This window comes from Felis catus, chromosome D1 (genome assembly GCF_018350175.1).
Source record: "Felis catus isolate Fca126 chromosome D1, F.catus_Fca126_mat1.0, whole genome shotgun sequence".
NCBI lineage: Eukaryota > Metazoa > Chordata > Mammalia > Carnivora > Felidae > Felis > Felis catus.
In genome coordinates this window covers 108687785-108714213 of record NC_058377.1, presented here as the reverse complement: position 1 = coordinate 108714213, position 26429 = coordinate 108687785, and the positions used below count along the sequence as shown (strand labels likewise).

General features: G+C 59.2%; 4 protein-coding genes across 12 annotated transcripts; 2 read left to right on the top strand and 2 right to left on the bottom strand.

Annotated features, from left to right (window-relative positions):
- Nucleotides 1-34: 34 nt before the first annotated feature.
- CTSW (cathepsin W) lies at nucleotides 35-4130 on the bottom strand. Of its 6 annotated transcripts, none has more exons than XM_006937524.4 (10): nucleotides 3303-4125; nucleotides 2951-3035; nucleotides 2027-2140; nucleotides 1487-1641; nucleotides 1297-1393; nucleotides 1125-1205; nucleotides 893-1018; nucleotides 643-707; nucleotides 354-557; nucleotides 35-271 (listed from the first exon to the last, which is right to left on the bottom strand). In XM_006937524.4, the coding sequence occupies exons 1-10, from the start codon at nucleotides 3387-3389 to the stop codon at nucleotides 161-163; spliced, it is 1125 nt and encodes a 374-aa protein (XP_006937586.2). In that variant the 5' UTR covers nucleotides 3390-4125; the 3' UTR covers nucleotides 35-160.
- Nucleotides 4131-7007: 2877 nt separating this feature from the next.
- EFEMP2 (EGF containing fibulin extracellular matrix protein 2) lies at nucleotides 7008-14232 on the top strand. The gene is made up of 11 exons (XM_023240078.2): nucleotides 7008-7195; nucleotides 7520-7637; nucleotides 7868-7916; nucleotides 8633-8839; nucleotides 9429-9551; nucleotides 10033-10149; nucleotides 10289-10408; nucleotides 11824-11943; nucleotides 12031-12157; nucleotides 12618-12813; nucleotides 13928-14232. The coding sequence occupies exons 2-11, from the start codon at nucleotides 7527-7529 to the stop codon at nucleotides 14087-14089; spliced, it is 1332 nt and encodes a 443-aa protein (XP_023095846.1). The 5' UTR covers nucleotides 7008-7195; nucleotides 7520-7526; the 3' UTR covers nucleotides 14090-14232.
- Nucleotides 14233-14643: 411 nt separating this feature from the next.
- MUS81 (MUS81 structure-specific endonuclease subunit) lies at nucleotides 14644-20530 on the bottom strand. Of its 3 annotated transcripts, none has more exons than XM_003993646.6 (16): nucleotides 20121-20527; nucleotides 19903-20032; nucleotides 19577-19662; nucleotides 18926-19024; nucleotides 18735-18803; nucleotides 18486-18571; nucleotides 17835-17975; nucleotides 17561-17656; nucleotides 17350-17471; nucleotides 17156-17253; nucleotides 16477-16593; nucleotides 16281-16376; nucleotides 16001-16129; nucleotides 15822-15925; nucleotides 15171-15254; nucleotides 14644-15078 (listed from the first exon to the last, which is right to left on the bottom strand). In XM_003993646.6, exons 1-16 carry the CDS (start codon nucleotides 20253-20255, stop codon nucleotides 15012-15014), a joined length of 1659 nt encoding a protein of 552 aa, XP_003993695.1. In that variant the 5' UTR covers nucleotides 20256-20527; the 3' UTR covers nucleotides 14644-15011. The 3 variants fall into 3 exon arrangements, 2 of the variants coding, with proteins under 2 accessions (XP_003993695.1, XP_006937599.1); XR_006586708.1 differs by having other exon boundaries at nucleotides 15171-15300; nucleotides 20121-20529; XM_006937537.5 differs by lacking the exon at nucleotides 15171-15254 and having other exon boundaries at nucleotides 20121-20530.
- Nucleotides 20531-22715: 2185 nt separating this feature from the next.
- Nucleotides 22716-26330, top strand: CFL1 (cofilin 1). 2 transcript variants are annotated; one of them, XM_003993644.5, is made up of 4 exons: nucleotides 22716-22871; nucleotides 24793-25100; nucleotides 25378-25454; nucleotides 25671-26330. In XM_003993644.5, the coding sequence occupies exons 1-4, from the start codon at nucleotides 22869-22871 to the stop codon at nucleotides 25781-25783; spliced, it is 501 nt and encodes a 166-aa protein (XP_003993693.1). In that variant the 5' UTR covers nucleotides 22716-22868; the 3' UTR covers nucleotides 25784-26330. The 2 variants fall into 2 exon arrangements, with proteins under 2 accessions (XP_003993693.1, XP_023095845.1); XM_023240077.2 differs by lacking the exon at nucleotides 22716-22871 and adding an exon at nucleotides 23221-23370.
- The last annotated feature ends 99 nt before the right edge of the window (nucleotides 26331-26429 follow it).

The window sequence follows — 26429 nt, the reverse complement described above, 5'->3', positions numbered from 1 at the left end:
CCCATTTCCGCACCCCAACTGAGTACGCTTGGAAGCCAGGGAGCTTATCTTGGTTTATTCAAGCCGTAGCAAGATTAAGAGGACGGGCAAAAGCCTTGGGTAGGGCTGGCGAGGAGACAGCTGGCATAGCAGGACAGAGCTGAGGGTCAGTCGTGCAGGCTCAGGGAGGGCAGGACACTGGGCGCTTCTTCGCTGGTTGGTCCACACGGGCAGTGAGTGGGTACTTGGTGATGCCACAGGTGTTATTCCCTCGGTACAGCCGGAAATACCCCTAGGAAGTTAAGGGGACCTCAGGGCCAGAAGGTAGGGGGAGGCCTACCCTGCCTCGTCCCCCGAGTAGGTCTCCTTCTCACCTTCTCACCCCATTTGGTGCCCCAGGAGTTCTTCAGGATCCAGAACGGGATTGAGCGGCGAGATTGAGGCTGGGCTCCGGCTGCCCCTGCCCGCCTGTCCGCCACTGACTCGCTCTTCCCAAAGCCCACAAGCAGGACAGAGTGGTCCACGAGGAAAGGGTCACAGGAGGTGGGCGTGGCCTCGATCACACCCTTCTTGTATAGCTGCGGCGGCAGAGGGGCTGAGTCTGAGGCCACCTGCCCTAGATGCCTCTCCCCACCCCCACCCCCATTCCAGATCCTGTCCCACCTTCAGGAGCTTCATATTGATGGTCACGGTGATGGGGCCTTGGGTGGCCAGGTACCAGGCGATTTCTGGGGGTGGAAGGTGCCGTTAGGCCTTGCTTGCTCTGTGCCCTTTGTTCTTGGCCTCCCGTCCCCGCCCTCCACCTCTCTGTCCCTCCATCTCCGTCTGTAGCCCAGTCTGTCTGTCTCTATCCTGGTCCGTCTGTCCCTGTCGTTCTCCCCCGTGCCCGCCCTTGTCTCCCCTCTGCCCGCACTCTGCTCGTTGTCCGGCAGCATGATGAAATCCTGGATCCAGGCCACCTTCGTACGCTTCTTGGCCAGGCACCGGTGGGGTTTGACCTGCCCTTGGAATGGGTAGTCCTTTTCGCTGGCCAGCCCACCTGGAGACGAGCAAGGCCAGGGAGGAGGCTCAGCTCCTGAATGTGGCTCCCCCCTCCCCCCTCCCCCCACCTCCACCGCAGCTGCCCGGAGAGGCAGGGCGCTCACTGTTGTTGAGGACGGTTATGAACGCATCCCAGACGAAGCCACCCCTGCAGCCGTCCCCACAGCGGCCACAGTCGAGCAGCTCTGGTGCAAGAAGAGACAATGGGGGTTGACTGTGCCCTGGCCCCCCGCACCTCCCTCTCCCCCGTCACTTGCCCCACTCTGTCAGCCATACCCTGCACGGAGAGTTCTACGGACTGGCGGTATTTGATGCCCCACAGGGCCTCGATGTTGCCTGCCGCTGCCATGGCCCAGCAACAGCTGCAGCTTTCCTGCACGAGGGGGGCAGCAGAAGAGATTTCTGGGCCTTGCCCCCACCGTCCCTCCACCCCCAGGGCTGGACTAGGCCGGACTGGGGCAGGTACCTGCTTCTTGACGGATGAGATGACTCCATCCAACTTCCGCCAGTCACAGGTTGGGGGCACTGACTCCCCCCACTCTTCGGACCCTACCTCTCTGCCCACTTTGGGAGCCTCTCCATCCATCCTCCGATGCCCGTAGAGCCGGCCAAACTCCTCCTCTGGGGGTATAGACGGGACCACCAGGGTCACAACTTAGACCCCTTCTCCCCCACATCCTGCCTTGCATACTCCACCCGTCCACATCCTCGGTTATTTGAGTCCCCATAATACCCTGGGAGACCGGCGTGGATGTCGAGGCCCGGAGAGCAGCCAGATTTCTTCCTAGGATGCGTCCCCGTGCACTTGCTGCCTTGCCCCTGAACTGGGCTGGGGCCCAGACCTGACCCTGCTCTCTGTGGCTTGGGGCAAGCAACCAGGCCTCTGGCCCTCAGGGTCCCTCTCTGGGAAATGAAAGCTGAACGTCTGCCCCGTCCATCTGCCGGGATCCCTGGAGAAGTCACTGCTTCCCCACCTACCACCTAGGGTCCAGGAAGTGTCCATTACCTGTGAGGTCACTGAATGGAGTCACCCCAAACTCGGCTGTGCCTAAGTCTTCCTCCTCCAGCTGCTGAGCCTGGGCCAGGTTGTGTGCAAAGATGTCCAGGCGACGAGCATACTCTGGACCAAAAGAGAGTTGTCTTAAGCTGCCTCCTAAGCCCCCGGGGGCAGGAAGTGGCCGCTGGCTGGGCATCCTACCACCCACACTCACCCAGGTGAGCGTTCACTCTTCTCTTGTGGCCGCTGCAGGCCAAGGAAGTGGCTCCCCAGCCTGTCTAGGGTTGGGTTTTCCCCGGAGGCAGCAAGGGGGACATCTCTGCCCACCCACGGAGAAGATAAGTGAAGGGTCTGAAGGAAGGCAGAGTGACTCAGAAAGGAAAGGTGGGTGATCAGAGACTGGCTTCCTGCCAGGTTACATTCTCCACCTCCAATTCACACCTCTGATTGCAGGTTCGGAGCCGAAATATGATGAAGGTGGGGAAGGAGTGGGGGTTCAGGCCCATGGCATGGGCAGCTTGGCCAGAGAGGTGTCCACAGACCACTCCCCTGTGGAAGATGAGACCCAGAGAGGGCAGGGACAGGGCTGCGACCTCATGTGCATGGAGAGCGAGTTCCCAGCTTGGTGTTTCTGGGTGAACTCATGGCAGCAGTCAGCCCGCTGCCTGGAGGCAGAGGAAAAGTGGCTGTGGAGGCGAGGGATCCTCTCCGCCCAGGGCAGACCCCCGACAGCTGCTGCCTGCCCTCCAAGTTCATAGCAAGGAATGATTAGGAATGATGGTACGTTTAGGAAACCAGGGAGTGCACCCCCAGCTATGCCACTGTCCTGCTGAGTGCCTTTGGCCAAGCCGATTCCCCACCCTGAATCTTGATTTCCTCATCTATTAAATGGGAGAAGGGGGTTGGGCCGGAGATGTACATGCCCCGTGATACCTTCTGGGTTTGAGTAACTCCGGTTGTACTGGATCTGGAACAGTGTGAAGGCCTGTTTCAGCTCCAGCGGCTGGGGTCCTGGGTCCTAGCAGGGAACCAAGGGGGTGGGGAGTGGGAGGGGAGAGCGGGTGAGGAGTCATTGCTGGGACCCCACCTCACCCCAGCCTTGCAGGGATTGGGCTGGGGATCAGCAGCTTAGCCTGCTCTGTCTCCCTGAGCATGTCAATCACTTTTCCAGCCTTAGTTGCTCCCCCCTGAGAAATGGGAATGAGGCTGTTGTTTCTGAAAGGGTGAAACCCAGGCACGGGATTTGCGGGAGGAAGGGTATGGGAAGCAGGTGGGGGGCACTTACCTGGCTCCTAAGGGAGCTCTTGATGCCTTGAGCCAGGCCGGCCATAGACAGGACCAGGAGGCAGGAAAGGTAGACAGTAATTGCCATGATGCTGCAGACAAGAGTACTGGGAGCAGGAAGCTGTGCAAACCAGGCTGGAGGGGCCGAGGGGGCGGAGCTGGAGAAACCACGAAGGGGAAACCAGGTTGGGAGGGGTGGACCCCTCCACACAGGAGCTACCTCAGACCTTCAGGCTTTTGTCCTATACAGCCCTCTGCCTGCCTGTTGCCCACTCCACCCTTCTTTATTCAGCAGAGGCCCTCTGTCCACCCTGTTCTGGGCAATTCCAGGGATACAGAGGTGGATCTGTCCTTAAGGAAACAGGAATAGACAGATCCTAAGTGAGGAGTGACCGTGTACGGCCATCAGTGTCATGACGGGAAAATCCAGGGGGCTATGGGTGCCACAGGCTCCTGACACCTGGGTCGGGGTGGCGGGCGGTCAGTGCCCCCTGGAGAAGTGCTCTTGCTCATCCTGGGAAGCTCAGTCAGCTCAAGGGTCACCCTCCGAAAAGCCTTCCCTGTTGCCCTTCCTCTGATGTAACCAGCAGCCCCTTGAGCCCCTGCTGTGCCTGTGCCCGGCTCGGCATCTGCCTCCCAGCCTCACAAGAAGCGTCTGATACACCTGTGTCCTCAGCACCCAGCACAGGGCTGGGCACAGAGCAAGCTTTATGGATGTTCGTAGGCCGAACAATTGGTTGTTGGCGGGTTTGGAACAGGAAAGTTCAGGCTCTAGGGTACAGTAAGCGGCAGCTACTGCCTTCTAGTCCTCATTCTTATCACAGTCTGGGGGTGGGGATGAGGGGTCTGGGTGGGCCTGAGGGGCCAGATGGGGTGCAGAAGGGGTGAGGGCAGGGGAAGTCTGTGCCCTGGAGGTCAGGAGAAGCGTTGCAGGGAGGCAACTCCGAGTGGCAGGTGCACTGAGGTCTCAGCACAAAGATGGAGGCTCAAGTCTGGCCGCCTGCGCCCCCAGCCATTCCCCTCTCAGCCTCGGAGCCTCATCTCGCAGTGGCAGCAACAATTCCTTTGAGTGGGATGACCGTGGGGCACCTATGACCCCGGCTGGCACAGAAGAGGTGTTCAAAATGGTGGGCTGTTAATACTCTACTCTGGGGCAAAGAACCCAGAGAGTCTTGGAATCAGAGTGCCTGAGTTCAGATCCTGTCCTTCCCACTCTGGCTGTGCCTCAGCAAATTTCAGCCTCTCTCATCTGTGAAATAGGGTGATACCGGTACCCCTTCCCTGGCTGGGCAGGAGGATTGCATGAAATGCATGCTGGTGCCCAGAAAGGTTATATATCTTAGTAATAACTATTCTTTTTTTTTTTTTTAACGTTTTTTTTTATTTATTTATTTTTGGGACAGAGAGAGACAGAGCATGAACGGGGCAGGGGCAGAGAGAGAGGGAGACACAGAATCGGAAACAGGCTCCAGGCTCCGAGCCATCAGCCCAGAGCCCGACGCGGGGCTCGAACTCACGGACCGCGAGATCGTGACCTGGCTGAAGTCGGACGCTTAACCGACTGCGCCACCCAGGCGCCCCGTATTCTTTTTATTTTTTAATGTTTATTTTTGGGAGAGAGCACAGAGGAGGGGCAGAGAGAGAGAGGGGGACAGAGGATCTGAAGCGGGCTTGGTCCTGACAGCAGCAAGCCCTATGCGGGGCTTGAACTCGTGAACTGTGAGATCGTGCCCTGAGCTGAAGTTGGACACGCAACTGAAAGCCACCCAGGCACCCCATTTTTTTAAGTTTATTTATTTTTTAGATAGACTCAGGAGGGGCAGAGAGAGAGAATTCCAACCAGGATCCGCACCGAGCCCAATGCGGGAACTCACAAACTAAGAGATCGTGACCTGAGCCGAAGTCGGCCACTTAACCGAGCCACCCAGGTGCCCTAAGAACTATTACTTTGGTTATTTTTTAATTACCACTTTATTGAGACATAATTCAGATGCCATAAAATTCACCCTTTTAAAGCGTACAATTCAGTGGTTTTAGTGTATTTGCATAATTGTGCAACCATCACCACCATCTGGTTTCAGAGTATTTTCCTCACCCCAAAAGAAACCCATGTCCATTAGCCCTCCCCTTCCCCTGGCAAACCCTAATTTGTCACCCAGATTTGTCCATTCTGGATGTCATATATATGGGATATGAGGACCTTTGTGTCTGGCTTCTTTCACCTTGTGTAGTATTTTTTCAAGATTTATCCTTGGAGCTCATATCAGCACTTCATTCTTTTTTGTGGCTGAATAACATTCCATCATATTACCACATTTTGTTTATCCATTCATCAATTGATGGGCATTAGATTGTTTCTACATTTTGGTTTTATGAATGGCGTTGCTATGAGTGTTGTGTATAGATCTTTTCCTATGGACACAGGTTTCCAATTCCCTTGGGTATATACATGGGCGTGAAAGTTCCGGGTCATGTGGTAACACTCTGAGGTCCTTCCAAACTTTTTCAAAGAGGACCACAGTGTATGAGGGTTCCAATTCCTTCGTATCCTCGCCAACACTTGTTATTGTCTGCCTTTTTGGTTTCAAAGAGCTATTGTTGTTAGCGTCCTCGCCCCTGTGGCTGGGAAGGGTCTGGGGGGTGGAAGGTACACTCTTCAATGAACCCCAAGGGCTGATATCGGTACCCACGTGCCCCCGTCGGCACACCCTCTCCCTGGGCGGGGCCGCAATGGGGGCGGTCGTGAGGATAAACAAGGGTGGGAAAGGGAAGGGAGGGCTCAACAGTTCCCGCACGTCTTCGGCCCCACGCGGGAGATCCCTGCACTCGCTGCCCTTTCCCGTCTGGCCCCGCCCTGAGACGTGGGCAGGACGAGGCCCCGCCCCTTCCTGGGAGCCAACTCCGCCTAAACTCCTCCCCGAAAGGCGCGCCCTGCTCGGGAGAGGAGGCCGAACCCCGAGGTGGCGGGGGAGGGCGGGGGACGCGTTTGGGTGGGAGGAGGGCCGGTAAGGCACTGGCCCCGGACCCTGGCGTCCTGTGCGCCCAGGTTCAGCCCTGCCCGCCTTCTCAGGGGCTTCCATTCATTCTGGGCCAAAAGGGAACTGCCGCCCCCGCTTCCAAACTGCTGTAGTTTCCCAGATGGATTGTTCGGAGGAGGCGGTCCTGGAGTGAAGGGACCACCTGGCTGACAGCCCTAGAGATGGAGGCGAGAAGGAACAGACGTGAACAGTTCTGGGCCTGGGAACGTCCTCAGGCGAGGGTCTGGGGACCCTGAATGAAATTTTGGTGTTTACAGAGTGACTGTCCGGGTACACGGAATAAAATTCTGGAGGGCGTAGAGGGAGGGTCCGGAAGCCCCGGGATTAGGTGGGGTCCAGGTGCCCAGGATGACTTTCTGGGAGGCGCAGAGTGTGGAGGCCCCGGCATTTAGATGTGGGTGCACAGGATGGAATTCTAGGAGCCCAGATTAGCGTCCAGGTGCACAGGATGACATTCTGGGGTGCGCAAAGTGAGGGCCTGGGGGTTCCCCTGGTTGAGTCTGGGGGCCTGGCATCAAGGCCATGCCCCCAGGATCGGGCGCTAGGGGGACCCTGGCCCTGTGCCGGGAGGCGGCTCCGGGCAGCGCCGCGGGGGACCGGGTGGGGGCCTGCGGCTGGCCGGGGGCGGAGAAGCGGGGGGTCGGGGTCCCTCCCCCTGGCGCGGGCTCAGGAATCCGCCGAGGGGCGGGCGGAGGCGCCGGGGTGGGCCGCGCCGCGGCGGGCGGGCGGGCGGGGGGCGCTTCCTGGGGCCGCGCGTCCAGGGAGCTGCGGCGTCCGCCCGTCCGTCTGCCCGCAGGCACTGCCCGAACCAGCCGAGCCTCCGGAGACCCGGGCCGCGGGGGCGTCGCGGGCTCAAGTGAGTGGCCGTCCGTGGGGGGAGGGCGCGAGCCGGAGTCTCGGCCGAGTCGGCGTCAGCGCAGAGCCGAGAGGCCCGCGCTCCTCGGCCCGCGCCACAGGGGGACCGGGCGGGGGCGGGGTGGCCCCGGGGCGGGTGGGCCCCGAACCCCGGCCTGCGGGAGGAGTGGGCCCGCGGCCCTGGGAAGCTCCGGGGCCCCAAGCACAGTCCCGAGCGGGAGGCGGCTCGGGCCAGGGCTCGGAGTCCCGGCACAGGGAATGGGGGGTGCGTGGCAGAAGTTCCCTAACCACCTCCCACCCCACCCCCTCGCCCACCACCTCCCAGCCCCAGGATGCTCCCCTTCGCCTCCTGCCTCCCCGGCTCTCTACTGCTCTGGGCGCTGCTGCTGTTGCTTTTGGGGGCAGCATCTCCCCAGGATTCGGAGGAGCCGGACAGCTACACGGTGGGGACCGTGGGGCCACTGGCCTGGGATGGGCTGGGTAGGGACACAGAGACCAGGATCCTGGGGTGGCTGCTGCTGGGGACGATTCTCCCCTCCCCTGGTTGGTGAAGCGGCTGGGGGGCCATTGTTTGGAGCAGGCTGGGAGGGTGGCCAGGCTCAGGCCCTGATCTTGGCCTGGTCATTTGAAGGGGACTGGGAAGGACTACTGGCCATCTCTGGTCCCTTTGTAGGAATGCACAGATGGCTATGAGTGGGACCCCGACAGCCAGCACTGCCGGGGTGAGTGCGCCTGGGGGACCCACCCCCAGGAACTGGGAAGGGGATTGCAGCCTCAGGACCCACCCCCAGGAACTGGGAAGGGGATTGCGGCCTCAGGACCCACCCCCAGGAACTGGGAAGGGGATTGCGGCCTCAGCTCCGAGAGCAGCACTGGGAGCCCGATGACCTGTCCTCTGCCCAGCTTGGCTTGGCGGAGGCCAGCTCTGATTCCCTGGGGGCCAGCTCAGTTAGGGGTGGAGAAGCCATGCAGGCCCCTCCCTCTCAGAGAAACTCAGGACACCCTGCCCCCACCCCTCGGTAGGCAGGAGAACAAACAGGGCACTGCCCAGAGGAGTTGGGTCCTGGAACCTCTAATCACTCTTCTATGTAGCTTTGTCCCATCACGTCCTGGGAGGGCAGTGTCTGTGGGGTGGGTGAGGAGGCCTGCACATCACTCTTGGGCTGAGCCAGGGCCAGGGTTTTGGGGAGGGATAGAGACCCTCTTGGGGGAAGAGAATGGGGGTGGGGGGGACTATGGGAACAGCCACCCCGCCCCACCATCAGCCCTGGCAGGCTTGGGGAAGGGTCCTGGGCAAGCACCTTTAGCTTGTTGAATAGAGAGGGAAGGCCTTGCCTGGGTCACACAGCTTATAGAAGGCCAAGCTGGGCTCCTGCCTGCCACCCACCCCACGGCCAGCCCAGGAGACTGGCTGTGCCCAGCAGACCCCTCTCTACAGATGTCAACGAGTGCCTGACCATCCCCGAGGCCTGCAAGGGGGAGATGAAATGCATCAACCACTATGGGGGCTACCTGTGCCTGCCCCGCTCAGCCGCTGTCATCAATGACCTTCACGGCGAGGGACCACCACCACCAGTGCCCCCTGCTGAACATCCCAACCCCTGCCTACCAGGCTATGAACCTGATGAGCAAGAGCGCTGTGTGGGTGAGTGAGGGTCACCCTGACGCAGGGACTTCCAGTCCTCCTACCAGGCATCTGTCACTGCATCTTAAAAACTCAGACCTCAGTTTCTCCCTTGCTCGAAAGCCTCTTCAGGGCTACTGGGATGCCATCCAGATCCTCGCTTTGTGTGGGGCCTGCCACACGTGGCCCCTGCTCCTGTCCCACCGCTCCAGCCAGCATCTGGAGCCCCCTCCCCGATTGCTGGACACACACTGCAAGAGCTCTGCTTCTCAGCTTCTGTCTTCTACCCTCTTCCTGATCTGGACCCCGCTTCTGGGTGCCACGGGCTTTGGAGGAAGGCCCTGGAATCAGTGTTCCTGGGGGTATGGGCAGGGCCTTACTTCCTAATGCCCCTCTGGCATGGGAATGTCACAGGTGAGGGGTGCCCTTCCTGTTGGCTCCCAGGCTGACGGACTGTCGAGTCGAATCCGTGAGCTCCTTTTTTGAGAGTTCTGGTGTTACTCACACACCCCGTGAGTGGTACCTGACCTGTGTCTTCCCGTGTTGAGGTATCTGTCATGTTGGGTGGTGCATGGGCTCCCAAGTGGGGGCTGAGTGGTGTCTCCTGCAGACGTGGACGAGTGTGCCCAGGCCCTGCATGACTGCCGCCCCAGCCAGGAGTGCCATAACCTACCTGGCTCCTACCAGTGCACCTGCCCCGATGGCTACCGAAAGATTGGGCCCGAATGTGTAGGTGAGTCCGGGGAATAGACCCTCTAGTCTCTGCCTTGTGCCCTTGACCTGGCTCTCAACTTGCACCTGTTCTGGCCCACCGTCAGGCTTTGCCCCGGTCCCCCGCCACCTCTGCCTTCCTGTCGCCGGTCACAGGACCGTGACGGTGTATGTCTGAGTCCTGGCTGACCTGGCCCAACCCAGCCCCCCCACCCCGGCCCCAGGCAACACTGTGGGCGGTGAGGGGGTGCCTCGGTGGCTCCGCCGGTTAAGCATCCAACTCTGGCTCAGGTCACGGTCTCACGGTTTGGGAGATCAAGCCCCGCGTCAGGCTGTCAGCACGGAGCCCACTTGGGTTCATCTGCCCCCCTCTCTCTGTCCTTCCCTAACTTGTGCACTCTCTCTCTCAAAAAAAAAAAAAAAAAAAAAAGACTATCAGTGGTGAGTCCTCGAGGCCCGCGTGACTTGTGCCCTCTGCGCTCTTTCCTCTTCCTCCACCGCAGATATCGATGAGTGCCGTTACCGCTACTGCCAGCACCGCTGTGTCAACCTGCCCGGCTCCTTTCGCTGCCAGTGCGAGCCGGGATTCCAGCTGGGGCCCAACAACCGCTCCTGTGTAGGTGAGGCTGGGCCGGGCCGAGCCAGCTCCTGGATCCTGGGCAGGGTGGTACGGGGCGGAGGAGCTCTCTTTCTGAGCGGCCTGGGTAAAGCGGGCTGCTTCCTGGCTTTCGCCCCTCCCATTTTGCCCCGCACTTCCAGATGTGAACGAATGCGACATGGGGGCTCCGTGTGAGCAGCGCTGCTTCAATTCCTACGGGACCTTCCTGTGTCGCTGCCACCAGGGCTACGAGCTGCATCGGGATGGCTTTTCCTGCAATGGTGAGAGCTCCGCATCCACCGCGTGGGCCTCTGTTGCTGTCCCGGGTCCTGTGCCATGCCGCGTTTTCTGCCACACGGCCGGTGGTCCTTTGGACGCCTCCGGGTCACATCCGTCCTGCCCTCGTGGACCTCCTGTGTATTCCACCCTGGGGCTGATTGTAGGGCACCTGCAGACCCGCCCACCAGGACTCCCAGCGGGGGCGGGAAGGCCCAGGGGGGAGCAGCAGGAAGCACGGAAGCTCAAGCTCGGCGGGGAGACCCACAAAGGACGTGGTCCTCCCCTCTTTGCGGGTCAGGTTGCCCTCCATTCGAATCCTGGACTGGGGCAAGCCGCTCTTGTGAGCCCATTACTTCTGTAAAATGGGGTTGTCTCGAGGATTATGTGGGGAGATGACAAGACAGGCTTCATCAAGTTCCAAGCCACAACGTGGTTTTGTTTTGTTTTTTAAGTGTATTTATTCATTTTGAGAGAGACAGAGACAGAGCGAGTTGGGGGAGGGGCGGGGAGAGAGAGAGAGACAGAGAATCCCAAGCAGGCTCTGAACTGGCAGTCCAGAGTCCGACACGGGGCTCGATCCCACGAACCGTGAGATCATGACCTGAGCCGAAACCAAGAGTCGGATGCTTAACTCACTGAGCCCCCCAGGCGCCCCCCCAGGCCACAACGTTTTAAGGCGAACTACCATTTATTGAGAACCTTGCCTGTGCAGTGCATTTCCTGTACATACTTGGCCACATTTAATCCTGCCAACAACCCTTTGATGTAAGTATGAATGTTTCCTTCCTCTGGAAAACGAGCATGGTAACATCTCCCCTGAGCTTTAGTGGGAGGATTGTTAAAAAAAAAAAAAAAAAAAAAGTGAGCATAACATCCTTCAAACAAAGAGAGGTTACGTGACTTGCCCAGGGTCATACAGTTAGGGCAAGATGGCACCAGGGTTCCGCTCCGGACTTCCCACTCCATGTCAGCTGGCCATGTACCCTGTTTATGTTCCGCTTTGCCGCTGTGTAAGGCCCCACTGATACCTGGCTCGGTGCTGGGCATCATGAGGAGAGCCAGAGCAGAAAACCTGGCTCCTGCCTGTGCAGCTCGCAGTTGGCAGCACGGGACTGTATGCTTAGGCTGACTGTGGGTTGCAGGAATTGGGCGAGTTGCCAAACCTATAGATTCCCAGTGCTCTCGTGTAGTATCGCCTTGCAGTGCTGGGGCAGAGAGGCCTGTGGGCTGGGCGGTCTGGGCAGATGTTTCTTTGAATCCTCTGTCCCCTTACTGAGCTTTGCTAGGCTGGTCTCATCCCCCTCTGTCTTTCCACACTGAGCCTGACATCGGGCCGGGGCTCTCTCTGTAACCGTTCGTGGGACCGGATCGAGAGGATTGCCCTTGGCCCAGAGCCCTCCTCCCCACTCTCCCTCAGATATCGATGAGTGCAGCTACTCCAGTTACCTCTGCCAGTACCGCTGTGTCAACGAACCCGGCCGCTTCTCCTGTCATTGCCCGCAGGGCTACCAGCTTCTGGCCACGCGTCTCTGCCAAGGTACGGGTTGCCCCGGTGGGGCGGGCAGGGTGGTATCGGGGGCTGGTGGCCTGACGTCTGGGTTCCAGCCCCTTTCCGCTGACACAGACATTGATGAGTGCGAGTCGGGCACACACCAGTGCTCTGAGGCCCAAACCTGTGTCAACTTCCATGGGGGCTACCGCTGCGTGGACACCAACCGCTGCGTGGAGCCCTACGTCCAGGTGTCGGACAAGTGAGTCCACTCGCACAGCTCCCCCCTACCCCAGAAACTGCAACTCTCAGAGGCCTCTGCTATTCTGCCTGGCTGGTGCCTCAAGGGACGATGGGAGTTGTAGTCCGTCATGGAGTGGGAGCAGGAGTGGGAGGATCCTTTGGGGATCCCTATTTCTTTATTATTATTATTTTTTAATATCTACTTTTGAGACAGAGAGAGCACGCGAGAGCATGAGCGGGGAGGGGCAGAGAGAGAGGGAGACATAGAATCAGAAGCAGGCTCCAGGCTCCGAGCTGTCGGCACAGAGCCCGATGCGGGGCTCGAACTCACAAACCGTGAGATCGTGACCTGAGCTGAAGTCGGACACTTAACCGGCTGAGCCACCCAGGCGCCCCTGGGGATCCCTACTTCTAGGGGTGGGGCCAAACCTGGGGTATGGGCTAGGACCTCATTCATGTCCTCATCTCCGGGTCTCTAGTCGCTGCCTCTGTCCGGCCTCCAACCCCCTGTGCCGGGAGCAGCCCTCGTCCATCGTACACCGCTACATGAGCATCACCTCGGAGCGGAGCGTGCCCGCCGATGTGTTCCAGATCCAAGCGACCTCTGTCTACCCTGGCGCCTACAATGCCTTTCAGATCCGTGCGGGAAACTCGCAGGGGGACTTCTACATTAGGGTAAGGCTTTCCCCTAACTCCACCCTTCAACTGATATGCATAATCCAAAATTGAATTCCAGGAAACCCTAAGTGGGAGACTCGGCTTTATCACCATGTCCCGCCTCTTCTTTCAAAGCCCCGCCCCCTGGGAGGTGCAATTTCTGTAGAAAGGTAGGGGTATTCTAAATTCCCTTGGTACAAACTGCAGGTTGTTAAATACAGTTCTAACGGGGCCTTCGGACGCTGGGGTTTGAGTCCCGGCACCGGCTTCCATATCTGGCCTCAGATTTCTTCACCTTTAGAACAAGGCACTGGCATGAGAGGCCAGCCCAGGTGACAGATGCAGCGGAGTCTGAGGAAGGCAAACCGATGAAGCTGGGCCTTGGAGAGAGAGGCAGTGGGGGGTGGTGCAGGGGCCTGCGGTACAAGAGTCCAGCTCTCTGCCTGGGGAACCGTTAGGAGGGAGGGGTCCAGGTGGGACTGACAACAAGAGGGGTCCAAGGGGTTATCGGGTATCAGTTGTTTTCTCTTTCCGAAACTGAATGCTCTGAAGGGAAGTCGGCCTCCTCCAGGTCACCAAAGGCCCCACCACTCCCAAGAGTCTCCCACCCTCGCCTTGAATCATCAGTTGACCCCGGTTAGACAAAGAACTAGATGGGAAAGGTGGGAAGAATACCAGTGGTGGATCGCTCTCTCTCTCTTTTTTAAGTTTATTTATTTTGAGGGAGACGGTACGAGCAGGGGAAGGGCAGAGAGAGAGAGAGGGAAAGAGAGAGAATCCCAAGCAGGCCCTGCGCTGTCTTCGTGAAGCCCAATGCAGGGCTCGAACCCACGAATCGTGAGTTCACAACTTGAGCCAAAACCAAGAGTCAGACGTTTAAACCACCGAGCCACCCAGGCGCCCCACCAGCAGGAGATCTCTGAGGGCAGGAGTCTGGGGGCACGAGAGAGGAGATGTCACGGGTGTCACAGAGCCAGATGAGGGCCTGGAGTCCCAGCCTGGCTAGGGCTTTCTACTTCAAAGCAAACTGGTTGTGGGTGCAGGAAAAGGGACAGGGAGGGGATGCCAGGGCAGGGTCTTGGCACGTAGGTTGACACAATCTGCATGTCCCCCCACCCACTGTGCCCTGCAGCAAATCAACAATGTCAGCGCCATGCTGGTCCTCGCCCGGCCTGTGACAGGCCCCCGGGAGTACGTGCTGGACCTCGAGATGGTCACCATGAACTCCCTCATGAGCTACCGGGCCAGCTCTGTACTGAGACTCACCGTCTTCGTGGGGGCCTACACTTTCTGAGGTGTGGGGTGGGGAGCCCTCAGGGAGGGAGAGGTTTCCTGTAGCCGAAGAGCCGGGGGCTCAGGGATGACTGTGTTCGGCTAAAAGGGAAGATGCTGTTGTGAAGAGTAGAAAGAGAAAGGCAATAAAGGGAGAAAGAAGGAGTCCTGGTGGCTGAGGGGGGTGGGTCACACTGTAGTGAACCCCAGACCGGGGAAGGGACCAGGCTGTGGGAGGAGGGTCCACCACCCACGGGGGGGGGAGTCTCTGTTCAGGCTGAGGGGGCCCCATGGATAAGAACTGGGAACTGCAGCCCCAAGCCAGGATTGGTCTAGGTACCACGCACATTAGAATCGCTCTGAGAAGGTAGGAGGTAATAAGGCTACAGACTCCAGGACCCAGCCCAGAAATTGGGGTTTGACTGGTCTGCAGGGGGCCTGGGAAACCCCACTGTAGACGATGGAAGCCTTGGGTTTCAATCCCAGCTTGGCCTCAAACTGTCAACTTGGCTTGACCCTCATGGCTTCCCGGGCCTCTGTCTTCCAATCCATAAAATGAGGCAATTAGACTATGAGTGCTTTCCAAACTTTTCTTTTCCAAGCTACAGAACCTCTCATCAAAGGAAATTTTATTTGATCAGGGAAGTCTGATGACCTAGGACTAGATTCCAAGCTGCAGTGCCTTGCTTACTCCCATCTCCCGGGTGGTCTCAGTGCTCCACCAGGGAGCCCTAGGGTCCTGAGGAGCTCGGTTTAAAAGTCACTAGACCTGCCGGTCTCCCCAGTTCCTGCCTGGATATTTCACAAGGCCCCTGGGGCCTGGCACCACCTTCATAATACATAAGGCTGCAAATACTTCTACTTTTCTCGTAGCCCAAGAGATTCCGATTAAAAGGCTGGCTAGCCTGTGAAGGCGGGGGCTGGAGTCGGCCTCGTGGCATGGCTCAGGTCAGGGGGCCGTGGCTGCAGTAGAGCTGGGACAAGGTCCTGCTCAGAGCGGGTCCCAGATTCCTGCACAAAGAGAGAGGCAGGTGAGGCTCAGGCCCCGGGCCGGAGCAACCCAGCCCCAGCCACTCCCTCTGGGTCCTTTTCCTTGCGGTCACCTCTGTAGTTGGCCGCACTTGATGGTGCTCAGCAGCAACTCCTGTTCCTTGGGGGTGGCACAGGCATCATAGGCGGCCAGTAGGCTGGGGGGGGGGGGGGTGGGCACAGGCGTCATAGGCGGCCAGTAGGCTGGGTGGGGGGTGGTGTTTGAGTTTCTAAAGCTTGACAACAGCGGACAGCTGGCCCACTTTGAGTGGTGAGGTCAGCATCACGGGGGACAGGCAGAAGAGGTCAGCATGGGGTAGAGGGGTCAGGACCACTGCTACACTTCCTGAGCCTGGCATTCAAGGCCCTGTTCTATCCAGCTCACACTCCCTTCGTGCTGCTGCAAATGTTCTCCAAGTATGGCCATTCTTGGCCCAGTCTTCATGGCCCAAGCCCTCCTCCAGAAGCCTTCTCTGCTGCACCAGGCAGAATGTCTCCCTCCCTTCCCTCCCTCCTCCCTCCCTCTTAGTGGCTGAGATACTGTCTGGTCCTAGCTGGCTCTGTTTTCCTTACCATCTGACGTCCATTAACTCCTCTCCGTGAACTCAGCCGGGTCTGTCCAGCCCTCGAAGAGCCAGACCCCTCCGCAAAGCACTGGTTGAGCTGAATTCCACACAGGTAGGGCAGAGGCAGAGGACCCCTAAGGGGCTCTGTTGCAGGCCTACCTGGCAGGGGTGCTGTACCGGTCCACTATGGCCGCTGCCTTCTCCCCACTCACACCGCGCACCTGCATCAGCTGTCGGGCGAACACCTCGCGCACTGACTGGGCCTGGGACGGGGGAGGACTGTATCAGGAGTGGTCTGGGGCTGGGCCACCTAAGGAGGCGCTGGGTAGAGGCAGTACCTTGTTCTTGATGGCTCCCGCGTTGAAGTCACTGAAGGTGAGGAGTGAGCAGAGAGGATCTGGAGAGGGCCCAGGCCTCGATTCAGGGTCCCCGGAGGTTCCCCAGGGGCGACTGCGTAGGGTATGGCCCTGAGGGAAGAGGGAACTGAGGCCAGGACAGAGCTCTAGGGGACAGCCCCCCGCCAGTCCTTGCCCGATCCTAGGCCCGAGAAACAGAGGTTTTGCTCCCTCACCTTCCTTGGGGGAAGCCCAGGGCTCAAGGACAAATACACCCGCTCACCTGGTAGAGTCTCTGTAAGCCCCGCGTCATGAGGGCCAGGTAGGCAGCCGACTCCTTAATGTCCGCTGTACGCTTCACAAAGAAGCCGTCGATGACCTGGGGAAGAGGAGGAGCCCACCCAAGAGAAGGAGGGGATCCTGGCGGGAGCCGTGGACCACGGGGTCCCTGCCAGCCTGGCCCTGCCCCCTCGGCTCACCTGAGTGTTGGTGACAGCCTGCAGCAGCGTGCTCTCTGGAAGGCTGAGGTTGTTCGCCGAGCAGTGCTCCTCCACCAGGTATATCTGGTGCCCCAGGCCACAGCGCTTCAGCCGGAACTGAGGAGGCAGACAGACGGGCAGGGTCAGGCCCGGATGCCCACCTGCCAGCTGTCTATCTGTCACGCTCAAAATCGTCACGGGACCCTGGGCCCACCAACCCACCTCCTCACCCTCCCTAGCGTCTCTGCCTGTCTTAGAGCGGCCTCCACCTTTGCTCGCACTGTTCTCGTGGCACGGACACCCCTTCCACCATCTCTGAATGGTGCCCGTTCTTCAAACCTCTGTTGGCCTACACATGGCCTGACTACGCAGTTAGCCCAGCAGCCAGCACCGGAAGCCAGCACCGAGACTGCTTCCGTCCCGCTCCTGGAGTTTTGGGTCCTATTTATCCCGGACTGCAGGGGCCGGCCGCCCGAGGGTACTTGAATACGCTCCTCAGTCCGGTCCAGTCACCCTGAGCCCCTCCCGCGTGCCTGCTTGGGTGCAGGGGCTGCTTGGGTGCACCTCTAGCGGGAACTCTGCTTTGAGGCCACCCGGAAGTGCCCCGGGCTCCTCTGGGCTGAGGAGGAGCCCTAGAGCAGACAGGGAACTGGGAGCACAGCGAGGCCAGTACGGGAACCTTCTGCTCGTGGAAGCGGCCATCCATGATGCTGCTGTTCAGGTCGTCCAGCCGCTTGCGCTCCACGATGTGGTCCAGGACGAGCTCCCCAGGTCTCGCTGCCAGGAAGCCAAGAAGGGTTCTATTGGCTTGCGTTTCCCACCCCCCAACCGGGCCCGGCCTCTGCCACCTGCCCTTCCGTCCATGCCCCTTACCTGGGTCTCCGGGCTCGGTCTCCTGCGCCACCCACACGAAGTCCCCAACATGCAGCTTGCGTACCGTGTGGGTGACACGCAGCCGCTGTAGCTCGAGGAGCAGCTCTTGCCTGTGCCTGGCCCTGGGGTTGCGAGACAAGAGGCCTAGATCGGGACGCCTGATTGTGCCGCCTCCCAGCATCCTCCCCCTCGCTCCCCCCACCCCACTCACCCCTTGGCTTCACCGATGTCCACACACAACAGCACCCTGTACTCTCCAGGCCTGAGCTCCAGTGACAGCTGCTGGGCACTCCCTTCGCTGGCGCCACTACGAGGCGGGGAGGGGGTGTTGGTGTGTCTGAGGCCAGAACACCAGTGGCAGGCAGGTTCCCCCCAACAACCCACAGTGGGTGGGGCAGCTCAGCTAGAGCTGACGGAGACAGGGTTGGCCTCATTTCTGGGACCCCTTTTTCTCCCCTGTTGTCCCCCTCCCCGCTCCTCCTCACAGCTCAGCGGAGGCTGCTCCTGGCTCTTCTGGCTCCGCCCCAGGGGGCTCCTCTGGTCCGAGGCCCACATTCAGTGAGCTCAGGCCCTCTGACTCAGCCAGCTTCTGGGCCAGCTCCAGACCCTCAGGGGTCAATGAGTACCTGGGAGATGGAGGAGAGGAACACAGACCTCCCTTTTTCACCCACACCTGGCAGGCTCTCCCGCCGGCCCCCAGCGAGGCTGGCCTCGCCAGCCTCGGTGACCCTGCACAAACAAGTCCAGTGGCTTCCACGCCCCCATGCTGTGTTCTTGCTCCCCAGATCAGCATCCTGTGGACCTGCCCAGGGATATTTCTCAGTCTGCAACAAGCACATCTCAGACAGACTTTCCCTCTCTCCGGAGCGCCTTTTCTGCGTCTCTCCCCACTACGTTCTGAGACGCGTCAAATGCCGTGTCCTCCGGCAAAGCCTGTCTGCTCTTACAGAAACCTGTGGCACCCTCTCCTCTCGGATCCTGCTGGTACTCCAACAGTGGGGGCTCCCGGGAGTACAGTCTTCCCTCCCCCACCTATCTCAACAGCACGAGGCCTGAGGTTAGCTGGGTGACTGTAGGGCCCCACTTGGAACATCATGCCACATCTCCCCCCCTGCACCTCCTGTAGTTGACCCTACCTGGCTGGCTGGTGTGTCCTGAGAACCAGGTTCCTGTGGAGGAGGGAGCGGAGGGCTGGCCAGGGTCGAGCACTCCCAGGGGCCGCCTGTCCACAGGGGAGGAGACCCTTAGAAAGCTCCTGGTACTACCACACGTCCAGCTCCCTGGGCCCCAAACCACTGCTTGCTCCCAAGAAGAGAAGTCTCTGGTGGACTCGGGGTCTCATCAAGAGCCACTCGGCTCCACCCTTTTCCCATCTCAGTGCTCACCCTGGGAGTTTTCTGGGCACACCTCCGCAGAAGCTCCTCCTTGGTCAGGAAGCCATGACCACTAGGATTCTGGAACCGAGGCAGAAATGTAACCGAGGCGGGTTCAGCACTGGGGCCAGTCCTGTCACTTCCAGGAGCCTCACGCCCCACTGCCCGACTTCCCCTGACTCCTGGGACTACCAAGCGCTCACCAGGTGTTCCCTGTAGAGCAGAAGCAGGACTGCCCGGGCTCCCGAGTGCCGAGTGGGCCGGTAGCTGCCACGGCCTCCTGCTTTGGGCTGGGCCGAAACCTGAAAGATACACAGCGGCTTTGAAGAGGAAAACCAATCAGCCATCAGAGACCGAATCCCTGGCAGGGCTGGGGTTCAGGTTCTAGCTCAGCGCCTGGCTCCAGACAAGCCACGCAAGCTGCCTCTGTTTCCCCATCTGTAAAATGGCTCAGATGATGGGCCGGCCTGTAAAAGCCGCAGTGAAACGGTGGATGGTTGGAGTGGGGGATGGGAGCAGGAGGGGGGTCAGGGGTGGAACTGGCCCGACCCAGCCTCAGTTCTACCATCCACTGCACAACAGAAGTAGTAAGGAAAAGCCAACAATAGCAATGCCCACAACTTACTGGGCTTGGCCCCCTAAATAGCCTGATCGTGGAACTCCTCAACTGACTCTGTTATCATTCGGGATCTCCATCCACAGAGGAGAAAACGAAGTATGAGGATAAATCATTTGCCCAAGGCCAGGCGTCTCTGGTGGGAGATCTGTACCCAGGCCTGATAAGTCCCCCAAGCCACGAAATCTTCCTCCTGCTGTTCCCATTTTCCTTTTCACTACCCTTGCCCACTCCTCACTGGCACGGAAGAGTCCTGGGCTCTGGCAAGTGGCCCTTCTGGGGCTGGACTCTTCTCTCCAGATGGTGAACTTGGAGCATGGTCACCTGCGGGAGCAGAAGACAGTCAACCCCACGGAATCCCACAGGTGGGAAGGTCTGAGACGCTGCCAGCTCACGTGGTAGGTGAGACAGGTGAGGCTCCGTGTGTAAGCCAGCCACTAGCCTGAGGTTAAACAGCAACTTGGACATGAGTCAGGTGCCTGAAGCTAAGGCATACCAGATGATTATGGAGACTGCTCTCGGGGGGAGACTCGGGGACCACCGACTCCTGACCCCAGCGCTCACCGCCTGATGCTCTGTGCTGCTGCAGCCGCTGATCCAGCATACGGCAGAGCCTGTCTCCGAAGTGTTGTAAGATTTTTGCTTCCTTGCCGCTGCTTAGAGGCAGTGGGTACCGCCGGAGGGAGCGCAGCGCCTGGCGGCGGTAGGGGTACGGTACTAGGTCAGGGCGGGCCTGGTGGTCTGGTTCCGCCCGCACCTGTCCCCATTAAGCCGGGACCCACCTTCTGAAACACGAATTGCGTTCGGCGCCCCCTACTGGCTGCCTCGTCCCGCCATTCGGTTAGCCAGCGTATGAAGAGCGGGTTGGGGCAAACCGGCAGCGGGCGTTTCCGGCCCATGCGGACCGGCGCTGCCATGAGCCCCAGGGCGGGTCCTCTGGCGCCTCGCGCCGACGGGAATGGGACGCCGCCAGTTCTGGAGATGGGATTGAACACCTGACTCGAAAGGGTTAGGGCGGAACCTCTCCAATCACGTGGTCCCACGCGGGGCACTAACTAGACGAGCCTCCCGCTGCCCTCCCCGCCCCTGCAGTACTCCAAGTGGTTGGTGCTGAGAGCTTTCTCTATACCCTTTACCCCCTCGCCCCTCCCGGCCCAAACCAGCCTTCGGGACGGGCCCCACCCAGACTCTCGGAGTCTTGACCCGCCCTTTCCTCCATCCCAGATTCAAGAGTGGGGTCCTCTTTGTGCGAGACAGGAAGGCGGACAGCGCCCCCGTGTGGCTGGGAGGGCTGGCTGGGGTGGCGCTTAACACCGAGTAACCTGAGGCTGTCAGTTTCAGTCTCACCTTTGCGGAGGAGGCTGGAGACGGGGTTTTCAGAAACGGAGAGGTGGGGGGGGAGGGGGAGGGAGGGACAAATGAATACAGATATATTTGCAAGAGGGACATCTAGAAAGGGCTCCAGGGATGGAGATACAAAGGTAATGTAGGAGAGATGCTGAAGGACCTCCAAAGAAACGGAGGTCCTGACCTGGGAGGGAGCGGAGCGTGGATACCCAGCAGTGGGGGAGGGGCGCAAAACAGGGGACGTATTAGGAAGGCCAAAGCTAGGAGGACGGAAGGGAACAGAGAACGAGTTGAAAAGGGACAAATAGGAGATGCTAGAACTCAGGGCAGGTGTGTGGAGGGAGTCTGAGATGGGCTTGTGGTTGGATTCAGGGGAATCGACTGGAGGTAAGAGCCCCGACAAGGGTGGAAGGGGAGAACATGTCGTTTTCGTGACTCATTGGAGATGAGAGACCCTCAAGAAGGTTTAGGTTTAGGCTTATGCAAAAGGAACCCAGGTTGAGAGACGAGTACAGCCGAATTCGGCTCAAGGATCTCGCCAGGAAGTTACAGCCTTCCCCAGTTGTTTTACGGAAGTATCGAGGCGCAGGTCTGGGGCCTTCGAGGAGCGGAGAGGAGGGCGCCGGAGCTCCAGGCCCGCCCCTTCAGACTCCGCCCAGCCGCGATTCTGCACGCCCCCCCCCCCCCCCCCCCGCCCCAGCTAGCTCCGAACTCCCGCCTCCCTCCCGAGGCTGCCTTATAAGGAGCCTCCATCGGGCTTTCGGTTTGGCACCACCCCCTCTAGTCTCTTGTCCTAATAAGGACATCTAGGGCATCCCGTGGCTAGGGGCGGGCGGGAGCGCGTCTCCAGGGTAACTTCGAAGTCTCTCTCCCCCTCCTTGTTGCTCTTGGAAACTCCCCGAGGCTTGAGAAAAGTGGAGCCAGCCTCCTTTTCTGGCAGGGTCGTTTACGGGGCTGGGGGTCGAGCGGCAGCCTCCACCTGGGGCTCGAGGCAACTCGGCTGGTGGGCGGTGCAGCAGGATGTCTCTGACTACAATCCCCGGCATGCCCTGCGAGGGGCCCCCACTCCCGGTCGGGAAGACCGGACTTGCAACCCTTCATTTACATCCTTTATTCCAGTGATGGGATCCATGCCCCCAGTTCCCTTGTTTGCGACTCTTTATGTGTTTCTGTAGAGCTTATGGCCATTGTCATTGTTCGAGGCCAGCGAAAACTCCCTTACCCTCATCCGTTTTGTTTGAAACATAGGCCCACACAAAGCTGTGTCTTAATTCTCCCGGGTATTAAGTTAGACGTAAGCCTGGCTATCAACTCGAGAACGAGAGTCAAGTCTGGTTTAATATCTATTTCCCCTTTTCACTGTGTCTAGCACAAAATCTTTGAATTGAATTGATCGCACAAAACCGTGCCTTTCTCCCTTTATTGTTCCGTGAATTTGTCAGACATCTTTAAAAAAAAAAAGGACAAAGCTCTATTTTCAAAGACTTCCTTGTAGCCTTTCCCTGGTGGGTTTTTTTTTTTCTTGTTCTAATTTAATCGAAGTTGCAGATAGCCTTTTCTCAGTATGCAAGTGCCTTTGCACATGAAGGGTGCTCAAGAAATTTTTTATTGAATTGAAGACACCTTACACTTTCTATTCTCCTTGTTCTAGGACTGGATTCCAGGTCAATGAATAAGTTGCTTCAATTCAGAAAAGCAAAATATTAGCTCAAAATTTTCAGACCAGAAAGTGCCAAGATGGATCTTAGGAAACAGTTTCGCTGCGGATAAAGAGCGGCGAGGTCGACAACTCATTTTCGGGTCCCATTACCTAGAGCCGGGGCCCTTTGCTCAGCTGAGCGTTTCCTGGAAAATTGGGCCAATGGGCGCGCTCTCCGTGCCATGGCCCCGCCCCTCTTGGCTGCCTCGGACTACGTTTCCCAGCATGCAATGTGGCGCTGGGAGCCCTGCTGGCGAAAAAGACTCCGTTACCCAGCGAGCCCGAGAACGGCGCAGGACCCTTGGACTTCACTTCCCGTCGGCCCGTGGGGAGGGCGCCGGAAGCCCGCCCCGCCCCTCATTGTGCGGCTCATACTAAACGGAAGGGGCCGGGAGAGGCCGCGTTCAGTCGGATCCCGGCAGCAGCTGCAGCGGCTCTCGTCTTTTCTGACTCTCCTTGCTATCTCCCTTTCGCTTCCGGAAACATGGTGAGCAGCAGGCCATGGCGACTGAGGGGTGGTGGCTGCGAGTCGGTCTGCGCGCGGGGGAGGGAAAGGGGGAGCGACGTCGGCACCCCCTCCCCCAGCGCCCCGGGCGGGATGAGGGTCTCGGACTGAGGGGCGGGCGGCGTTGGGACGCGCGTGCGCGCCCGCGGGCGCTGGGGAGGGCTGCCTCGGACGACGCTCGCGCGCCCCCTGGACTCCCTTCCCCTCCCCCACCGCGCTGCTGCGCTCGCGCGGACACCGACTGTGGGGGAGGGGTCCGTGGCGCGCGCGCGCCCGCCCCTCGCGGAGCAGCCGGGGACGCGCGCCGAGGCAAGTCGGTTCACGGGGGCGCGCGTTCGACAGGAGCATGCGGCATCGGAACTCGGCCCGGGGGGCGGCGAAGGAAAAGCGCGCGAGCGGTCTTGGCGCGCGCACCCCACCCAAGGGCTGTTCCTGTCTCCGCGTCACCCTCCCTCGACTGGCGGGTCTGTCTCGAGAGCAGGTGGCAAGGATGTCTGCACCCAGGAGGGGCGGGGGCGTTGGGCCAATGGAGATGCGAGGGCGTCGGGGTCCAGGCACTGGCGATTGGAATTAGGGGCTTGCACCGCGCGACACGGAGCCGCGGGTTTGCACCGCGGAGATCACCGTTCTGATCGGTAGCGAGGGAGCCCACAAAGCGATCAGGGTTGTGTGCTCCGTACATCCGGCAAAGGCTGGAACGGCGCAGTCGGCCGGCGCGTGCGCATACGCTCAGGCCCCTCCGCTGGGCCCGAAGCCCTGGACCAGCGGGGCCTTCGGCTCTCCCGGATGGGGCCTGAGGGTGGAGCCGAGTTTGGGGAAGTGACCCAGGCGGGCACCGCCCGGAAACCACCCCGCCTGCTCCATGTTCGGCCCCAGGGCTACGAGAACTGAAGGTTGTGTAACTTGCCCAAGGCTCCAGCCGGCAGCGGACGGGGCTGATAACGCCGGTCGGTAAAAGCGATTCCTTGGGGTTGAGGCCCTGGGGGTGCTACTGCCTCCGGGCACAGCTTTCTCGCCCGGACGGGCCGGGCCCTGGCGAGCACTTTTCTCCGCCTACTCCGGAAGCGGCGGAGTCACGTGGCCGGCTTCTGCAGTTCCGGGAGTGGGGGGCACAGCTGATTTCACTGTGGGCGGTAGACCCTCTCTTGTTGAGGGTGTCCCCCAGGATGGCCCAAAATAGACGTTTAAGAAGCTTTCGGGGTCCGTGGGCACTTGGGTTTGGCCTGCTAACTTCTATCAGCGATCTTGGGGTCCTGCATTTTTCCGGGAGGACAGGGAGGTTATGGGGTAGGGCCTTAATAAGGGATTGTGATTTCTGCTTTGGTTGAAGAAGATCTCGGCAAGAAAGAGGATGGTTTGTGTAACAACTGCATTGAGTAGTTCTGAAAGACTTAGCGAGGGTTGTTGAACTCATTGGTGTCTCACCTGCCATTGTGGTTCTGTTTGCAGAAGAGATGGCTATCTATGACTTGAGTACCTGGGTCCCCTTTCCCTACGTGTGAAGTTTTGAGTCAGCACTTTTATCCGGGAACTGAGATTGAGTACTTTAAGAAACGAGTCAGTAGTTTGTGGGTTCTTTTAATCCTGGGCTCACATCAAAGCCAAGGTTCTGGTCTTCACAGGTCTGCAGTTTCTAAGATGTTCGGTGGGGGAGGATGATGTTGAATTCGATGATTAGAGGTCTCTTCTGTGATTGCCATTCTGGGGTTGTGTCCTGTCTAGTTCTTGGACAGTGGCTTGGGTGGGAAAATGGTGACATCTTGGGAAGGGGATTGATGAGCTCTTGGGGCTGAGGACCATATTTGTTGGCATCTATACAGATCTCCTAAGATTGCAAAGAAGGGACTTTACAGGGAGTCCCAGAAATCTTTCGTTTGTAAAGTATATGTGGCTCATTCTCCAGGCCTCTGGTGTGGCAGTCTCTGATGGTGTCATCAAAGTGTTCAATGACATGAAGGTTCGTAAGTCCTCAACACCAGAGGAGGTGAAGAAGCGCAAGAAGGCGGTACTCTTCTGCCTGAGTGAGGACAAGAAGAACATCATCCTGGAGGAGGGCAAGGAGATCCTGGTGGGTGATGTGGGCCAGACTGTAGACGACCCCTACGCCACCTTTGTCAAGATGCTGCCAGACAAGGACTGCCGCTATGCCCTCTATGATGCCACCTACGAGACCAAGGAGAGCAAGAAGGAGGACCTGGTGTTTATCTTCTGGTGAGACCCTCATGCAGGCACTCCCTCCTGTCACCTGCCCCAGCCCTGCCCCACTCTTCCTTCTCAGTATTGAACTTCTGTGGCTCCTGGTTAACCCAGAGGTGTGTGTTTGGGGGCAGGGTGTTGGAACGAAACACTGGTCAGAGAGGAACTTGGTAAAAGCTTGAAAGCTGAGGACCAGTTCAGGGGGTTCTTGAGGTCCTCTCCCACTTGAGGGCACTTGCTAGACTCCAAGAGGGAATTTTGTCGCATGTTCTCTGACTCTGTTTCCCTCCAGGGCACCTGAATGTGCACCCCTCAAGAGCAAAATGATTTATGCCAGCTCCAAGGACGCCATCAAGAAGAAGCTGACGGGTAAGGGCCGGCATTGGTGCCATGTGCCTCTTCACTCAGGCTTTGGCTGCAGGTGGGGGGTGAATGGCATGGTATACAAGATACCTCCCCCTCCCCTCCCCTGCCTGCTGGAACGTAACCTTGTCCCTACCATCTGTTCTGATTGGCTCCTTCCCAGCCCCGACTTCCCCTCCCCCAGTGCATCCTGCTCACAGATGCTCTCATTCTTCCTCACAGGGATCAAGCATGAATTACAAGCAAACTGCTACGAGGAGGTCAAGGACCGCTGCACCCTGGCCGAGAAACTGGGGGGCAGCGCCGTCATCTCCCTGGAGGGCAAGCCTTTGTGAGCCCCCTCCAGCCCCCTGCCTGGAGCATCTGGCAGCCCCAGACCTGCCCGTGGGGGTTGCAGGCTGCCCCCTTCCTGCCAGACCGGAGGGGCTGGGGGGATCCCAGCAGGGGGAGGGCAATCCCTTCGCCCCAGTTGCCAAACAGCCCCCTCACCCCCTGGACCTTCCTCCTCCCTCCATCCCTGACGGTTCTGGCGTTCCCAAACTGCTTTTGATCTTCTGATTCCTCTTGGGTTGAAGCAGACCAAGTTCCCCCCAGGCACCCCAGTTTGGGGGGGGCCTGTATTTTTTTTAACGATGCCCCAATTCCCCACCTGTTCCTCCCTTTTCCCATGCTGCCAACTTCTAACCGCAATAGTGACTCTGTGCTTGTCTGTTTAGTTCTGTGTATAAATGGAATGTTGTGGAGATGACCCCTCCTCGCGCCGCTGGTTCCCCTCCCTTTTGCCCCTGGTCTTCGCCACTCATGGAGGCAGGACCAGTAAGGGACCTTCAATTAAAAAAAAAACAAACACACACACGACAATAAAAAGCCTCACTAATGGGATGTTTGTTTCAGGGTTGGGGCCCCAGGGACCTTGGGGCGGGGGGGGGGGGGGGGGGGGGGGGGGGAGGTGTGCTGAGATAATGAGTAGCATCTCTTTTC

Coding starts and splice junctions, on each gene's coding strand:
- MUS81 (XM_003993646.6), bottom strand. CDS start 20,255: ATGGCAGCGCCGGTCCGCATGGGCCGGAAACGCCCGCTGCCGGTTTGC. Junction 20,033..20,120: donor CGCAATTCGTGTTTCAGAAG/GTGGGTCCCGGC, acceptor TACCGCCGCCAG/GCGCTGCGCTCCCTCCGGCG. Junction 15,079..15,170: donor AAGTGCGGCCAACTACAGAG/GTGACCGCAAGG, acceptor CTCTTTGTGCAG/GAATCTGGGACCCGCTCTGA.
- CFL1 (XM_023240077.2), top strand. CDS start 23,236: ATGCGGCATCGGAACTCGGCCCGGGGGGCGGCGAAGGAAAAGCGCGCG. Junction 25,101..25,377: donor GACCTGGTGTTTATCTTCTG/GTGAGACCCTCA, acceptor GTTTCCCTCCAG/GGCACCTGAATGTGCACCCC. Junction 25,455..25,670: donor CATCAAGAAGAAGCTGACGG/GTAAGGGCCGGC, acceptor TCTTCCTCACAG/GGATCAAGCATGAATTACAA.
- EFEMP2 (XM_023240078.2), top strand. CDS start 7,527: ATGCTCCCCTTCGCCTCCTGCCTCCCCGGCTCTCTACTGCTCTGGGCG. Junction 8,840..9,428: donor TGAGCAAGAGCGCTGTGTGG/GTGAGTGAGGGT, acceptor TGTCTCCTGCAG/ACGTGGACGAGTGTGCCCAG. Junction 10,409..11,823: donor GGATGGCTTTTCCTGCAATG/GTGAGAGCTCCG, acceptor ACTCTCCCTCAG/ATATCGATGAGTGCAGCTAC.
- CTSW (XM_006937522.4), bottom strand. CDS start 3,389: ATGGCAATTACTGTCTACCTTTCCTGCCTCCTGGTCCTGTCTATGGCC. Junction 1,642..2,026: donor TCCATTCAGTGACCTCACAG/GTAATGGACACT, acceptor CTATACCCCCAG/AGGAGGAGTTTGGCCGGCTC. Junction 272..353: donor GCACCAAATGGGGTGAGAAG/GTGAGAAGGAGA, acceptor TTAACTTCCTAG/GGGTATTTCCGGCTGTACCG.